The sequence below is a fragment of the Lampetra fluviatilis genome, chromosome 56 (genome assembly GCF_964198595.1).
Source record: "Lampetra fluviatilis chromosome 56, kcLamFluv1.1, whole genome shotgun sequence".
Lineage (NCBI taxonomy): Eukaryota > Metazoa > Chordata > Hyperoartia > Petromyzontiformes > Petromyzontidae > Lampetra > Lampetra fluviatilis.
The window spans coordinates 9,430,555-9,448,475 of NC_136330.1; the positions used below are offsets into that span (position 1 = coordinate 9,430,555).

Below are 17,921 nucleotides of genomic sequence, written 5' to 3' on the forward strand. Positions count from 1 at the left end.
TGTTAGGGCCGGGTGCATATCGTCACGACTCGCCCGGGGCTGCAGCGAGCAGAGGACGGCAGGGTGGTGACTTGAGACACCTCGAAGAACTCGGACGGTGAGCGCGGCGTCCTCCCGCGACTGCTCCGGTGTCTCGCACACGAGCCAGGATGGGGGTGCTCCCGCCCCGGCAACAGCAGCGTCGGCGTCCTGACCTTGCAGCTCCTTCCCGCAAAACAGCTGCTCAGCAGCAGGATGCACACCCCGCGGCGCCTCTGAGATGGCAGCGTACGGCCGCCTCTTCGCCGCGATGTTCAAGATGGTGGAGGCCTGCCACGTCGTCGCTGGAGGACGTGCGCCGGCGGCCGTCTCTTCGTCGTCGGAAGACGTAACAAGTGGGTTACGCTTTTTCAAGTTCTCGGCCATCTTCCTCGATATTATTTTGCCTTGAAAAAGTCCACCTCTGACTCCAGTGTAATAAAAGACTCCGTCAGGCACTGCTGGTCTCCGCTTGTCTTTTATTCAGGTTCTTCTCCGCACCCCACTGGCCTCTTCCACGGACCAGCGTCGTCTCGCGCGCGCCCCGCGCACGCGCTTCCTCCTCAGCTCCTTCACTCGTATTCACACCCCGCTGGTCCTGACAAGGGACCAGCGTCTCCTCTCGTGTGCCACGCACGCTCCTCTCACGTGCCACGCACGCTCCTCTCGCGTGCCATGCACGCTCCTCTCGCTGCGCACACACGCTCCTCTCGCGTGCCCCGCACGCTCCTCTCGCGTGCCCCGCGCGCTCCTCTCGCGTGCCCCGCACGCTCCTCTCGCGTGCCCCGCACGCTCCTCCGTCAGCTCCTTCTCCCGCTCCGCACACCGCTGGCCGACGGTGTGCCGTCCCAACGTGGTCCCGCTTCTTCACTCCATCAACTGGCCCCAACCTCTTCCGGGCTCCCCTCTATATCATCTCCCCCACGTGACCCTGACTCCTCCCTTCAAGATCGTCAGATCCGGCCTTCCCATACTGCCCTGCTGGCTCCACCTCCATTCACCTCGCTTCCCATTGGAGCCGAGGTGAACGGCGGCCCCTCTCACACGCCCCCCATACCGGCTCCGCCCCCAATACCCCAGGTCATGTGATTGAGCCAGAGTCCAGCAGCAACCCCATTTACGCTCGCATTACACCAGTATAACATCCTTTCAGTGGACTGTGCGACTAACAATCGCTGGTGCGACCCAGTCCCGGAGCGTGCTGCAGAAACTGTAAATGCGAGTGTGGAAGCAAGCTATAAAAGCAATTAAGATTTTACCTGGTTAATAATATCCTTCCAATGATTGCTCAGTTTGTAGCCATCCTCTCGGTTGAAGTTGTGTCTGTGTTTGTATATCTGGATTGCTTCATGAACAAACCTTTGATAGTAGCCTGACGGTTTACAGAGTACCTTGGTCTTGGAAAAAAACAATATCATGAGAGCCCACAGCGTTATAGCAGTGATCAGCTAGTTCTGCCATGTTTCAAATTCGCCTTGTGCTCGCGAATGCAGTCCAATACATGTCGTTTCGTTTCTCCAATGTAACAATTGCCACAAATGCAACTAAGTTTGTAGACTCCAGGGTATTGCATGTCAGGAATGACATCCTTTACGGATGGGATTAGATCACGGATTTTGTGTACTGTACTGAATCGGACCTGGATCTTGTGCTTGTTTAAGATTTTGGAAATCTTTTTGGCAATGCCAGCTATGGTAACGTGATGGTTTTGATCGAAGTCTCAGGGGGTTGTTTCTCCATGGTTGGAGAAAAATCTTTGCGGATATGGTCCGAATATCCATTCATCCTTAGGGCCTGGTGCACGTGTTCCAATTCACTGGCCAGGTGGTATTGGCCAGAAATGCAGTGGACCCTATGGTGTAATGTTTTGATGAGGGAATTCTGTGCCGGATGGTGGTGGGAGTCAGGTTTCAGATAGGAATCTGTGTGGGTGGCTTTCCTGTAGACAGTGTCCCAAAGAGCCATCAGGTTTCTTCTCAAACAAAAATATAATATTAACATGGTAATATCTTAATTACTTCGGCGTCGGCAGTGGTTGTAGCTTCACTCACGTTTGTCGCACAGTCCACTGAAAGGATGTTATTAACATGGTAATATCTTAATTTATTTGGCGTAGGCAACGTAGTGGTTGTAGTCCCCCCCCCCGTCCCCTGCATCTCCTCCCTGGCTCCTCCCCCCTCTTGCCTTATATAACATCTTGTTACGAGCGACTCTTGCCCACTACAGTAATTTGTTTCTTACTGTGGTTGTCCCACCTGATGACGGAAGCTTGTGTTGCTTCCGAAACGTCGTGATTCTTTTTTTTATACCTACGTGACTTTACCGAAAGAACTAAAGAGTATGGGACATTGCAGCCACGAAAACTTAAGATCTAAACTGAATTGTGCTATATAAGTAAATCATTCTGAACGTGTCTCTCTGACGCCCGCAGAGGAGATGAAGCGATGAAACCAACTCGTGGGAAGGGGCTAGGTGGCTTACTACACCGCAGAATCATAAGACATGGCAGCTGGATTGACCACGGCTGGCAATTCAGGTCCCAGAGTGGCGCGTGCTGTGAGTTGTTGTTTGGCAGTACCATAAACGCAATGTTACGTGACGACCTGGGATCTGTGTTTGTGGGTGGAGTTGGCACCAATTGTTCCCTCTGCACTTTGAACCGAGCAAGTGACCGGGCACAGCAGATATCAGTGGAGAGCTCTATTTGAATTTATCTTTGCTCCCCCCCTTCAACAACTTTCATTGAACAGCGTGAAGAATGGTCAAACCTCCCACCCCCCACACCCCCCAAATCGGCATGGCCTGGGGAGACCCTGGTCCAGCAGTGGATTTCTAAAGGTCTGAACATATCTATTTTAGTGCTTAACTATTGTTTATCAAGGTGATTGTGACTCATCTATTGAAACCCAGTATGGTTAAAAATGTTTTTCTGAATTACCCATGATTTTAATGCTATAGAATACTCCCCCCCCCCCTTCACGGTCATTGTTGCACAGGCCCGGAGGCACCAACGGCTGAGGAGGGGCATCAGCTCATGTGGCTCTTCCACCCAGTGCTGGGCTGCTCGGCCACGTTGAGCCAGAGCTCCCTGAACCCCGAAAGGAACGAATGTCTCATCGAAGTCAGACCCAGATCGTGTGTCCATCAGGGGCATGGTGGCAGGTGCCAGGCCCAAGCTAAGCAAAAGCTAAGATGAGCCCCAAGCAGCTCCAGGGGCACCCAGATCTGACAAATATGGGTGCATCAAATAAATGGGAAATTACATCATAAACTAAGCAATCTCTATGTAATATAAATGCATGATTCTGCAGACTCGCACAGACACATAGAACAACAGATACCCATATTCATAATAAAGGTGCTCCTGAAAAACCTTGTCTCCCGCTCCGCTCACACTACAACTGGTGTCAGAAGTGGGGTGAAGAAAGAACCCACCCATAGTCGGACAGGGACAGAGAGACATTCATCCCTCCGGCAGCCCCTGCCAAGGCAGGAGTGACCGGTGTCAAGGACCAGCTCACGCGAGCTTCGTCCGGTAAAGGCGGACTGTCTTGTAAAGTGGGATTCGGGGGGGGATTGTGTATGTGAAGTTGCATTGTCGGTTCGTGGAGGGGGGCGTCACGGTTGTGCGGTCCCTGATGGGGTTGTTTGCCCACACCGCGGTTGCGCTGCGTGTTGTCGGTTCGTGGGAAGCGCCGTGGTTGTCCTTTGTGTTGGCGGTTCGCGGGCGGGGGGGGGGGGGCGTGGGTTGTCCCTTATGTTGGCGGTCCGCAGGGGGTGCTGGGGTTGCGCTGTGTGGTGACGGTTCGTGGCAGGCGCCGCGTTTGTGCTGTAAGGTCGCATGAAGTGTTGCGACCGGGGCTTTTTTATTTTTTTGTGTTGGTGGTGTTCTTCGGGGTTGGGGGGTTGCTCTGCCTGTCCACCCAGTTACAGTTGCTGGATGTCAGCCGAGACAGTTGGTTTCTTTAACGGGGGGGGGGGGGGGGGGATGCAATGTAATCGCGCCGACTGTTGTCCAGCAACGGTAACTGCGGTGGATCAACAGTACACACGCCGGTGAGCATATACACGGGTGTGTCGACAAGTCGGAGTAACTGGGGCAAGGGTCATAGAAGACCCCATCTCGAAGCCCCTGGAACCTGCTCGTGGGTTCGAGAAGGGAGGTGTGGTCAGGGCAGAACCAGACCGCGTGGGTAGCATAAAAGCAGCTGAGAGCGGGAACTCGTGGCTGCCGGTTCTGGGGTGTGGACTCGACTCGTCATCACTGCCGTCTTCGCTAGATATTGCATGGCCGGAAACTGCTAAACAACAGGGAGTGGCTCTTCTGAACAAAATCATTAAGGTGGCGTTTGAGCGTGGCGGCGAGGTGTGAAAATCTGAGTCCCAGGCTGCTGTGGGCTCGCCTCCCCATCAATGGGAGCTGGGGAATGGTGGTTGCTTACGCCCCCCACTTAAAGATGAACATCAGTTGGTTTGTCCCGTGACCTCCTGCCAGCAGGCGTTCAAAACTTCACGTGGCCTCAAAAGTGCACCTACATTGGTGCATGCATCGTGGTGATATCACCACCACTTTGTTGCAGAAGATCCCTGGGTTTAATATTCCATGAAGCTCATGATCCACCCTTAATTGCATCCACTGCACAAACCATGGCAACAGCAGATATGTGATGCACAAATAGAAAAAAAACTCTCCAAAAATGTGCAAGTGTGGTAATCACGAACAGACCATGCAAGGTATAAAGACGCAATGCCCTGATCCACAAATACAAAGGAGACATCACAGCGATAATACACTCCGCTGCTCCTGACGCAGTTATCTTGTTTGACCACCTGAATGTGAAATAGTAATTGTTGCTCTGCATCTACGTCAGCCGTACGAAAGAAGGACGCGGTAATATAAAGTGATCACAGGTATAACCGGAGATCAAAAGGTACGAAGAAAAACAAATGCTTTACTTAGCCCTCTGGCAATAATACCAGAGGTGTTAAGATGCTTAAACACCAAAAATACACTTATTAACGTAACTGCTCGACCCGATTAATGTATGCTTTGAAAGTTGCATTGCCCTTGCACCGGTCGCATATTTGCGTTGTACTCTGGTCTATAACACTGGTGCAGACAAGGCCTTAGCTGTGGTGTATAGGCCAATCCATTACAAGGACAATGCATACATTCGTAATAAAGCCGACGTGTTAAACTTAACACGCAAACATTTTCATCAAATAATGGTTGTTTGTATTGCCCTTGTACTAGTTATGTTTTTGGCGTTATACTCTGGACTATAGTGCTGGTGCAGAGACAAGTCCTTAGCTGTAGTGTATAGGCCAATCCCGTTACAAGGACAATGCACACATTCATAATAAAGCAGAGACGCGTTAAACTTAACACGCATATATTTTCATCATCAAATAATGGTTGTTTGTATTGCCCTTGTACTAGTCGCATTTTGGCATTGTACTCCGGTCTATAGCACTGTTGTAGGCCAATCAGTTACAAGGACAATGCATACATATATAAGAAAACCTACGTGTTAAACTTAACAATCATACATTATTATCATTATTATCAAAGTGTGTTTACATTGCCCTTGTACTGGTCGTTTTTTGGCATTGTATTCTGGTCTATAGCACTTTTGCATAAACAAGGCCACAACGATGGCATATCAACCAATCAGTTATAAGGACAATGCATATTAATAATAAAGGCTAGGTGTTAAACTTAACATGCATATTATCATCATCAATGCACGTTTATTTGCATTTTCCTGGTTTAACCCGGGGTGTTTCATATTTCAAAAAGTTGTTGCACCCCGAATATAAACTCTCGCAGTGAAGTCCCTTTGCGATGTAAAACACTTTTGCATGAAATGTTTTTCCCACGACACAAAAAATGCTATGTTTTTGCAAACGGTTGATGCTACCAGCGTTATCCTGAACTAAAACTGTAAGCTATATTTTATTTTACCAGGCAAGCGCCCACTGAGCTACTTAGCTATTTTTCAGAAGCGGCCTGGCTATCACACGTAATTATAGCTTGACGAAGTGGCTGATATCATTGTGTAGATATTTATAGCAGCAGCCAAAAACTTTTAAAGGGTGTTTCTACAGACTCAGAGACCCATAGAGATCCACAGACCCAGTTACAGACTCCAATACACAGAGATCCATACTCTATGGGTCTAGAATATTTGGCTGCTGCTATAAATTCCCACATTACAATGATATCATTACGTGTGATAGTCATAACTACACAGCTCAGTGGGCCTTACACGTTACCCCTATTACCATACAAAATAGTTTATTGTTTATTTAAAACGTTAAGAGAAACAAAACAAACACCCCACCCCTCACTTTCCTGTCTCACTCGAGGTCCAAACACACGAGGCCCTCCCACATGGAGTCTCCCACGGAGTCCACCCAAACGTGGAACTGAGAAACCTCCACCAAGCAGTCAGAGTCACCGCCCGCTCCTCGTCCTTGTCCAGAGGTCTCCCTCTCCTCCTCTCGAGCGTTGTTGCTTCCTCCACGCCTGTCGGGGTTGGGAGCAACCTCCGACACTCCACCTTGACATCTCCCTCGCAACTGCATATCTTCTTGGGTCTTCTCATACCTGGTAGTTCCTTGCAACTCTATATCTGTGCGAGTCTTATTCTGCTGCGTGGTAGTTCCATGGAACTCCCTCTCTGTGTGCAACTCACTCTTTGCTTGAGTATTCTGCTGTCTGGTAGTCCATCGCAGCTCCCGCTTCACTCGGGTCTCCTGATATCTGGTAGTTCCTTGTAACTCCCTCTCTGTGTGTGTTTTCTTTTGCTGCCTGGTAGTTCCACACACCCCCCTCTTCACTCGGGTCTCCTGATACTCGGAAGTTGCTCGCGACTCCCTCTCTGTGTGGGTCATCTTCTGCTGCCTGGTAGTTCCATGCAACTCCCTCTTCGAGTGTGTCTCGTGATATCTTGTAGGTCCGCGCAACTTCCTCTCTGTGTGTGTCTTCTGATGCTCGGTAGTTCCTTGCAACTCTCTCTTTGTGTGAGTCTTCTTCTGCTGCCTAGTAGTTCCTCGCAACTCCATCTCTGTGCGAGTCTTCTTTTTCTGCCTGGTAGTTCCTCGCAACTCCCTCTCTGTATGGGTCTTCTTCTGCTGTCTGGTAGTTCCACGCAACGCCCTCTCTGTGTGTGTCTGCTGATGCTGTCTGGTAGTTTCTAGCAACTCCCTCTTCACTTGGGTCTCCTGATACCCAGTAGTTACTTGCAACTCCCTCTCTGTGTACAACTCCATCTTTGTGTGGGTCTCCTCCTGCTGTCCAGTAGATCCTTGTAACTCCATCTCTGTGTGGGTCTTCCTCCCCGCTCGAGTCTCCTGTTTATACCCTGTAGTCAATCGCAATTCCCCGTCCATGTGTTTATTTCCGTGACGCCTCAGGTTTCCCAGGCGCGAGAAAGACTTCCCACAGACTGCACACTTGAACCTCCTCCCGCTGGCATGTGTCTTGCCATGCTGCTCCAGCTTTTCTGGCTGAGCGAATGACTTCCCGCAGACAGCGCACTTGAACCCCTGGGCATGTGTTTTCCGGTGCCTCCGGAGGCTACCGGATTCCAGGAACGATTTGCCGCACGTGGGGCACTTGAAGCGTTTCTCAGCCGTGTGGATCCTCCGGTGCCTGATGAGCGTTGCCGACCGGGGGTACCCCTTGCCACAGATGGGGCACACGAATGACCTCTCAGCACCGTGGGCAGCATCCTGGTGCTTCCGGAGGTCGGCAGATTCACGGAAGGCCTTGCCGCAAGTGGGGCAGGGGAACGGACGCTCACCGGCATGCGTCTTGTGGTGTCGGTTAAGAGCTCTGGGCAGGGAGAAAGCTTTGCCACACGTGGCGCAGCAGAAGGGGCGCTGCCCGGCATGTTGGGTCTTCCGGTGCTCGGTGAGTTCAGGGAATGTCGTGAAAGTGGCCTTCTCATCGGCGCAAATGGCGCACTTGAAGCGTTTCGTGCCCCTGGCGTGGAGTTTGAGGTGGCGCTTCAGGGCTCCAGGCAGAGGGAACGCCTTGGGGCACAGTGAGCACTTGAAGGGCGTCTCCCCCGCGTGGGTCTTGTGGTGCTCGTCAAGGTGCGACGACTCTGAAAACTGCTTCCTGCAGACTGCGCACTTGAGGAGTCTCTTCCGAGTGTGAGTCTTGCAATGTTCTTGAAGATGTGATAACTCTACAAAATGTTTCCCACACACGAAGCACTTGAACAGCATCTCTCCGGTGTGAGCCTTGCTATGTTCTTCAAGATGCACTGACTCTAAAAACGCCATCCCGCACACAGAGCACTTGAAGAATGTGTCTCTGGCGTGGGTTTTGATATGTTCTTGAAGGTGCAATGAATCTGCAAAGTCTTTCCTGCACATTAAGCACTTGAATGACATCTCCTCCAACGTGTGAATCTTCTGATGTTCTTGAAGATGTGATGACTCTACAAACTGTTTCCCACACACAGAGCACTTGAAGAAATGCCGCTCCCCTTGCATGTGAGTCTTCCGATGGTCTTCAAGATGCGATGAATCTGGAAACGCCTTCCCGCACACCGCGCACTTGAAGAGTCTCTGCCCCATGTGAATCTTGTGATGTTCTTGAAGCTGCAACGACTCTGAAAACGCTATCCCACACACGGAACACTTGAAGAAACAACTCTCCCCCGCCGTGTGGATCTTCTGATGTTCTTGAAGATGCGAAGACTCCACAAACTCTTTCCCACACACCCTGCACTTAAACAGCATCTCCTCCTCCGTGTTAGTCTTCCGGTGGTCTTCAAGCTTGGAAGACTCTGCTAGCGCCTTTCCGCACACTACGTACATAAATGGCATCTGCCCCGTGCCCATGTGAGTCTTCCAATGGTCGGCAAGATGCGACGACTCTGCAAACGCCATCCCACACACGGAACATTTGAATAAATGCCTCCCCCCCCGCCCCGTGTGAGTCTTTTGTTCTTGAAGATGCGACGTCTCTGCGAACGCCTTGCCAAACACGACGTACACGAAGGATGTCTCTCCATCGTGAGTCTTGCGGTGTTCTTCAAGATGTGAAGACTCCGCAAACTGTTTTCCACACACAAAGCACTTGAAGAAGCGCCTCTCCACCCCCGTGTGAGTCTTTTGAAGTTCGTAAAGATCCGACGATCCGGTGTGAGTCTTGCGATGGTCTTCAAGATGTGACAACTCTGCAAAGACCATCCCACACACCATGCACTTGAAGAACATCATTTCCTTTTTAATCTTCTGATGTTTTTCAAGATGCAACAACCCTGTGTGAGTCTTGAGATGTTCTTCAAGATGTGACGACTCTGCAAACGCCATCCCACATACAGCGCACTTGAAGGATGTCTCTCCGGAGTGAGTCTTGCGGTGTTCTTCAAGATGTGAAGACTCCAAAAACTGTTTTCCACACACAAAGCACTTGAAGAAGCGTCTCTCCCCCCCCATGTGAGTCTTCTGAAGTTCGTAAAGATCCGACGATTCGGTGTGAGTTTTGCGATGGTCTTCAAGATGCGACAACTCTGCAAAGACCATCCCGCACACCATGCACTTGAAGAACATAATTTCCTTTCTAATCTTCTGATGTTTTTCAAGATGCGACAATCCTGTGTGAGTCTTGAGATGTTCTTCAAGATGTGATGACTCTGCAAACTGTTTCCCACACACAGAGCAATTGAATAAACATCTCTCTGCCCCCTCTGCATGAGTCTTCTGATGTTCTTCAAGATGTGATGACTCTACAAACGCCATCCCACATACAGAGCACTTGAAGGATGTCTCTCCTGAGTGAGTCTTGCTGTGTTCTTCAAGATATGAAGACTCCGCAAACTCCTTGCCACACACAGTGCAATTCAATAAACGTCTCTGTCCTTCCGTGTGAGTCCTCTGATGTTCTTCAAGATGCAAAGATTCTGTGTAAGTCTTGTGATGTTCTTCAAGGTGCGACGATCCTCTGTGAGTCTTCTGATGTTCGTCAAAATCGGAGGACCTCGCGAATTCTTTCCCGCACACCGCACACTCGAACAAACGCCTCTTCTGTTCCCCCTCTGCGTGAGTCTTGCGATGTTCTTCAAGATGCGACAACTCCTCAAATCGTTTGGCACACAGCGAGCACTCGAAGTAGCGCCTCTCCCCCCTCTGTGCATGCTTCTTGCCATGTCTCCGGAGGCTACTCGGATGCAAGAAAGACTTCCCGCATTCGGCGCATTTAAAAGAGCATTTGGCATCTTTCTGGCCGTGGCCATTCCGAGTTCCAGACTGAGGGAACGTTTCTCCGCAAAGTGGGCACGGGGAAAGCGGCGTCTCTCCGGAGACTGGGAGACGAGCGGCGAACCGCTGGCACCAGAGGCAGCGTTGCCTCTTGCCAGCAGGCGGTTGTGCGGGAGGAGAGCGGTTCTGCTCCATGGTGGGATATTTGGTTATCTTCTGTGCTGTGTGCTTTGTGCTGTGGTGTGTGATGTGTGTGTATGTATGTTTTGTGTGTGTAGTATGTTGAACTTCTTTGGCAGTGTACGTAGCCGACCGTGATAAAAGGTGTGGAGGGATGGACAACTAAACACAAAAAGCAGTTCTAAAGAAATTAGTTTGTCAATCTAGATGATGTAAAAGTTGCGTAGCTCCAGTGGCTTCCTAACATCGGAAGGAAGAGCGTTCCAGACGGCCGCAGAAGTGCATGTGAAAGCACCGTGCGATGAGGTGACCGTCTTTTGTCGACGGCTAGCCAAAAGCCGCTACTGCAGCGAGAATGACCGGAGTTTTCGTGATGATAGTTTATAGCTCCTTGGTAGAGAAGACCGAAGGCTGACAAAACTCCCCTGCGTAGTCTCTAGCAGGGCTGTCCGGGCAAGTGCATTGTTGGTTAGTTAGTTGGTAGTAGAAGCAGCATCTATAACGGCTGATACTGTGGTACACGAAGAGTGGTGTGGGTGTGTGACCAGCAACACACGCCCACCTGGCCACCTTTGTATCCCTACTTCTCCTGCGTGGCGATGTCTACTACTACTCCTATACACCGCCGCTACACCAGTTACTAATTTAAGGCCGAGTCAACCTAGGGAGGGATTACAGGAGCCGATTTGGATGGTTGTCACTGTTGGTCGTGTTGTTGGTTGGTCGTGAGCGGGAATGAACTCGGGTCTCTTTTTGTAGGGCTGCAAACACAACAACAGCAACAGTAGCATTAAACGCTCAGTGGTGGTAACGTCACCGCGGTGCCCGTGACAGGCTCAATGGCTCTCATAACTGGGAGGTCGCGGGTACAGCTGTGCCAGGCTTTGTGCAGCAGGTCACTTGCTCACTCACTCAGCCACCCATCTACGTACGTACTCATCCACCCACTCACCCATGCGCTCACTAACCCACTCACCCATTCACCGACCCACTCACTCACTTACCCACTCACCACACAGTCGAACTAGGGAGGCCTAGGACCGGTTCAAATAATTGTAACTGGTGTTGGCCGTGAGTGGGAATCCAACTATATACAGTACACACACTATACACTATTCACCACCACATACTCACTGACTCACTCCACTCATCACACAGCTACAGTGAGGGAAAAAATAAATTGATCCCCTGCTGATTTTGTACGTTTGCCCACTGACAAAGAAATGATCAGTCTATAATTTTAATGGTAGGTTTATTTTAACAGTGAGAGACAGAATAACAAAATCCAGAAAAACGCATGTCAAAAATGTTATAAATTGATGTGCATTTTAATGAGGGAAATAAGTATTTGACCCCCTCTCAATCAGAAAGATTTCTGGCTCCCAGGTGTCTTTTATACAGGTAACAAACTGAGATTAGGAGCACACTCTTAAAGGGAGTGCTCCTAATCTCAGCTTGTTACCTGTATAAAAGACACCTGTTCACAGAAGCAATCAATCAATCAGATTCCAAACTCTCCACCATGGCCAAGACCAAAGAGCTCTCCAAGGATGTTAGGGGCAAGATTGTAGACCTACACAAAGGCTGGAATGGGCTACAAGACCATCGCCAAGCAGCTTGGTGAGAAGCTGACAACAGTTGGTGCGATTATTCGCAAATGGAAGAAACACAAAAGAACTGTCAATCTCCCTCGGCATGGGGCTCCATGCAAGATCTCACATCGTGTAGTTGCAATGATCATGAGAACGGTGAGGAATCAGCCCAGAACTACACGGGAGGATCTTGTCAATGATCTCAAGGCAGCTGGGACCATAGTCACCAAGAAAACAGTTGGTAACACACTACACCGTGAAGGACTGAAATCCTGCAGCGCCCGCAAGGTCCCCCTGCTCAAGAAAGCACATATACATGCCCATCTGAAGTTTGCCAATGAACATCTGAATGATTCAGAGGACAACTGGGTGAAAGTGTTGTGGTCAGATGATACCAAAATGTAGCTCTTTGGCATCAACTCAACTCGCCGTGTTTGGAGGAGGAATGCTGCCTATGACCCCAAGAACACCATCCCCACCGTCAACATTATGCTTTGGGGGTGTTTTTCTGCTAAGGGGACAGGACAACTTCACCGCATCAAGTGGACGATGGACGGGGCCATGTACCGTCAAATCTTGGGTGAGAACCTCCTTCCCTCAGCCAGGGCATTGAAAATGGGTCGTGGATGGGTATTCTAGCATTACAATGACCCAAAACACACGGCCAAGGCAACAAAGGAGTGACTCAAGAAGAAGCACATTAAGGTCCTGGAGTGTCCTAGCCAGTCTCCAGACCTTAATCCCATAGAAAATCTGTGGAGGGAGCTGAAGGTACGAGTTGCAAACGTCAGCCTCGAAACCTTAATGACTTGGAGAAGATCTGCAAAGAGTGGGACAAAATCTCTCCTGAGATGTGTGCAAACCTGGTGGCCAACTACAAGAAACGTCTGACCTCTGTGATTGCCAACAAGGGGTTTGCCACCAAGTACTAAGTTATGTTTTGCAGAGGGGTCAAATACTTATTTCCCTCATTAAAATCCAAATCAATTTATAACATTTTTGACATGCGTTTTTCTGGATTTGTTGTTGTTATTCTGTCTCTCACTGTTCAAATAAACCTACCATTAAAATAATAGACTGATCATTTCTTTGTCAGTGGGCAAACGTACAAAATCAGCAGGGGATCAAATACTTTTTAAATCCTTTACATTAAGTTCACTTGCTTGCTTGCATAGGACCGTGCAAATCTTTCGGTCGTTTTTTAACCCACTTCCCGTGATCCAATCGAGCTGACATTTTCCACACAGACTCGTTGTGCGTGACAATTAATGTTCGTGAAAAAATTTTTCCACAATTTTACACTTTTTAGGACAAAAATATTATATTTAATTACCAATTGCTTAATGCTGCCATGCAATTATCTGACCCATAGGTGGCAGCCATCTCAAGCCAGAGGACGAGAGGACTAGTCGCCACGCATATAAAGGATTTATAGTGAAAAACTTTGTTTTTACGGGTTATACTTGTTTCCCTCACTCTATATACGGTAGACATACACACACTATACTGCACACTACTCACCCACCTAATCACCCACTCAGCTCACACACACCATACTCCACTCACCACCACACTACACTCAACACTCAACACACACACTCCCACACTCACTCACCCACTCGCCACTCACTCACCCACTCGCCACTCACTCACGGGACAGACCATAGGTGCTGTGGGTTGTACGGCTGTGCCAGGCTAGGTGCACGAGATCACTCATTCATCTACCCATCCACCCACTCACCCCCTCACTCATCCACTCACTCTATAAGGCCAAATTCAAAGCTCCATGGCCCACCTGTCTGCCGTTGTCTCCCCAGTGGCGATATTTACTACACACCACTGCACTAGGTACTAATTTAAGGCTGAGTCGACCTAGGGGTTCGTGAAGCACGCTAACCGCTGCACCACTGCTCCCTACTGAACAACACATCACTACACACCATGCACTACTCACCCACTCATCACCACATTACACTCACCATCACACCACTCACCACCACACTCTCACCCGCAACACAATCACCCGCCACAATCATCACCACCCGCACCACCCTCAACACACACAGATATATATGGATAACAAAGACACCCCCGTGTAGCCTCAACAGACTGTTGGGGAAAGTGCTGTTAGCGAGTAGCAGCACCTATGAAGGCCGCACGGTTCACGAGGGGGTGGGTAGCCAGCACCACGCACGGCCGCCTTTGTCTCCCCAGTGGCGATGTTTACACACCGTACCAGGTAATCAATTGCGGCTGAGTCGACTTAGGGGATGCCCAGGACCGGTTTAGATAATCGTCACAGGTGTTGGCCGTGAGCGGGAATCGAACTCGGGTCGCAGGGTTCGGTAAAAAGGGTAAATTACCTTACCTTGCCGAGGCCTAGCGCTAACCGTTACGCTATCGCTCACCACTATATACAGTACACACACAATTACACACACTATACACTACTCACCACCATACTCACCACCACATACCACACAATTACCCCACTAACCACACATGTATACGGTACACATACACACGACACTGTGCACTACTCACCCAATCACCCACTCACCCCACACACACTGCACTCACCACTCCACCCACTCGCCACTAAACTTACCACACACGTATACAATACACACACTATACACTACTCACCACCAATCTAGACTCACCATCACTCACCCACTCCACTCACCACTACATCCACTTACCACCAACTCACCCCACTGTACTCACCAGAACCGCCGCTCTCCGTTCGTCGCCGTCTCCTCGCGGAGCTTCCGTCGCCGTCTCGCGCCCAGCGACCTCACTTCCGGGCGATGGGGGGAGTGGGGGGACTGGAGGAGGGGCGAGGGCCCGGTAAGGGGGGGGGGCACAATAAGGGAGGGGCGTGGGGAGGGGGCGGTGCTCAATGAGGGAAGGGCTCCAGGGTGACGTCCCCTCAGTAACCCCTCCCAGATATATTTCGTCACACCCCCTATCCAACCAAAGACAAAGCTCCCGCGGGCAGCCTCTAGCAGGGCTGTCGGGGAAAGTAGTGTTATAACGAGTAGAATAACCTTTGAAGGCCGGCACTGTGGCACACGTGGGGCTGGGGAGCTAGCACCACGGCCAGCCGTCTTTGTTTCCCCAGGGGCGATGCTCATTACACCGCACAAAGTACTCACTTGAGGCTGAGTCAATGGGGGAGAGGCCCAGGACCGTTTCAGACAATCGCTATGACTGTTACTTTCTGATGTGGGGGGGGGCGGAGCCGGGTGAACGGAATGGGGTTAGCCGGGTGGACCAAGGGGGGTGGGAGGTGGAGCCGGGGGGGTGGTGTATCCGGGTGTAGCTGGGGGGAAAGGAGGGTGGAGCCGGGTGGAGCTGGGGTGGGGAGGGTGGCGCTGGTTAGAGCCGGGGGGGAAGGATGGAGCCGGGGGGGAAGGGTGGCGGCGGGGGTGGGGCTGGATAGAATGGTGGGGGGGGGGGGGGCGGGTGGAGCTGGGAGGGGGGTGGAGCCGGGTGGAGCTGGGAGAGGGGTGGAGTCGGGTGAAGCAGGAGGGGTGTTGTCGGGTGGAGCCGGGTAAGGGGGTGGGGCCGGATGGAGCTGGGGGTGGGGAGTCGAGCCAGGTGGAGCTGGGGTGGGGGGTGGAGCCAGGTGGAGTTGGGAGTGGTGTGGAGCCAGATGGAACCAGGGTGGTTAGAACCAGGTGAAGCCGGGGGGTTGTGGAGCCGGATGGAGCTGGGGGTGGAGCCAAGTGGAGCTGGGAGGGGGGTGGAGCAGGGTAGAGCTGGGGGGGGCATAGAGCCGGATAGAGCCGTGGGGGAGGGGGGGGGGTGCAACCGGGTGGTGGAGCCAGGTGGGGCTGGGGGCGGTAGAGCTGGCTGCAGAAAGGGGCGGGGGGATACGGGCGGGAGGTTGAGTCGGGTTGAGCCAGGGGATGGTGGAGCCGGGTGGCGCCGGGAAGGAGGGCAGAGCAGGGTGAAGCCGGGGCGGAGAGTGGAGCCGGGTTGTGCCCGGGTTGGGGGGGGGGGTGTAGCCAAGCAGAGCTGGAGGGGCTGTGGAACCAGGTGGAGCCGGAGGGAGGGGGGTGGAGCCAGGTAACGCTCAAGAAAGACAGTGGAGCCAGGTGGAGCTGGGGGACGGGGTGGAGCCGAGTGGTCGGGGTGGCTCCGAGTGGTGCTGGTGGGTGGAGGCCGGGGGGGGGGGTGGAGCCAGGTGGAGCCGGGTTGTGCCGGAGGGGGGGGGGGTGTATCTGGTTGGGGGGGGCATGTGGTCCCGTGGGTGGGTGAGGCCAGTTGGAGCTCAGGGCGGGGGATGGAGCCAGATAGAACTCGGGGGGGGGGGGGGGGGGTAGAACCAGATGGAGCCGGGGGGGTGGTGGGTGTGGAGCCAGTTGGCGCTGGGGGTAGAGCCAGGTGGAGTTGGGAGGGGGTGGTGTCGGGTGTAGTTGGGGGGGGGGGGTTGTTGGAGATAGGTGGAGCCCAGGAAGGGGGTGGAGCTGGGTAGAGCCAGGAAGGGTGGAAATAGGTGGAGTCGGGTTGAGCGAAGGGGGGACGCTGGAGCCGGATGGGGCCAGGGTGGGGAGGGTGGCGCTGGGTGGACCCGGGGGGGGAAGGGTGCAGCCGGGGGATGTGGATCTGGATGGAGCGGTGGGGGGGGGTGCCGGTTAGAGCTGGAGAGGTGGTGGAGCTGGATGGGGCTGGGTGGAGCTGCGTAGAGCTGGGAGGGAGGGGTGGGGATTGGAGCCGGGATGAGCTGGGGGGTGGGGGTGGAGCCGAGTGGAGCCGGGGATGGGAGGTGGAGGCGATTGGAGCGGGGGGGGTATCGGGGGGAGCTGGGTGGTGGTGACGTCACCGCGGTGCCCGTGACGGATCGAAGGCTCTCATAACTTTGATGTCGCTGGACAGACCACATGTGCTATGGGTTGTACAGCTGCTGCCGCGTCCCCTCTGTGAAACATCACTCTTGGCTGGCTCTCGGCCACCGCGGGTCATTCACCCACACTCCCCGCGTGCATTCTCCCCAAATGCTCGAATGAGACTCCTGGCACATGCGTGCCCGTGCGCGCCGCTGCCCACCCTCGGGTGCTTGCAGCCACCCGCGCCTATTGGCCCTCCGCGTGCACGCGCTACAAATATCAGTGTGAGGATGCGCGGCGGCGGTGCAGCACGAGCCCACTGGCCGTACAACTAATCACAATAACCACCACCACAATAACTGCAACAATCGCGGTGTGAATAGCCACGTGTGTGCCCGCGCACCTCGCGGCGCAGCACTACACACGCGGCGATCACCGCAAGCAGCACCTCGTAATTTAATTAATTAATATTGTTTTATTGGCCGTCGCAGCCGTTCGGGAGCAATTAATTAATCGGTGCTTGTTGCTGGCAGGGCTTCAACCCGTTGCATCAACACTGCGTGGACACTGATTACCTCACCGCTCCGGCTCAGAACTCATTAATCAAGCTGCAGCCGCGGAATACACGCTCGTCGATGTATCTCTGCGCGACACCCTCACGGCGTGTGCTGTTAACGCTGCGCCGCCGCCCCCGCACATCCCGTGCAATAGGGACTCAGCGACCAGAGGGGCCTGCTCGTTAATTCCCAGGGCAACAGCACGCTACGGATGATAAGAGATTACTTTAGAATCGCCCTATTTCCGTTTTAAAAACTGCATGTCGCCAAGTACTGTATGCTTAACATTTCGAACAGACACACACATTCACACATTTACCTTTTACATTTAACATACATAACATCAGCATGTACTGCTGTCATCATAGGCAAAAATATATACACCCTCACCACTTTCCCTCTCCACTCTCCCTCACTCACCCTCACCGCTCACCACTCAACACTCACTATCACTCACCACTCACCACCACTCACCCTCACTACTCACCCTCACAACAACCACTCACCCTCACCACTCA

The 17,921-nt window shown here is 52.3% G+C and overlaps 1 protein-coding gene across 1 annotated transcript; it reads right to left on the reverse strand.

Annotated features, from left to right (window-relative positions):
• Positions 1-4,599: 4,599 nt before the first annotated feature.
• Positions 4,600-14,818, reverse strand: LOC144950185 (uncharacterized). The gene is made up of 2 exons (XM_078880264.1): positions 14,739-14,818; positions 4,600-11,180 (listed from the first exon to the last, which is right to left on the reverse strand). The coding sequence occupies exon 2, from the start codon at positions 10,432-10,434 to the stop codon at positions 6,379-6,381; it is 4,056 nt and encodes a 1,351-aa protein (XP_078736390.1). The 5' UTR covers positions 10,435-11,180; positions 14,739-14,818; the 3' UTR covers positions 4,600-6,378.
• Positions 14,819-17,921: the final 3,103 nt, after the last annotated feature.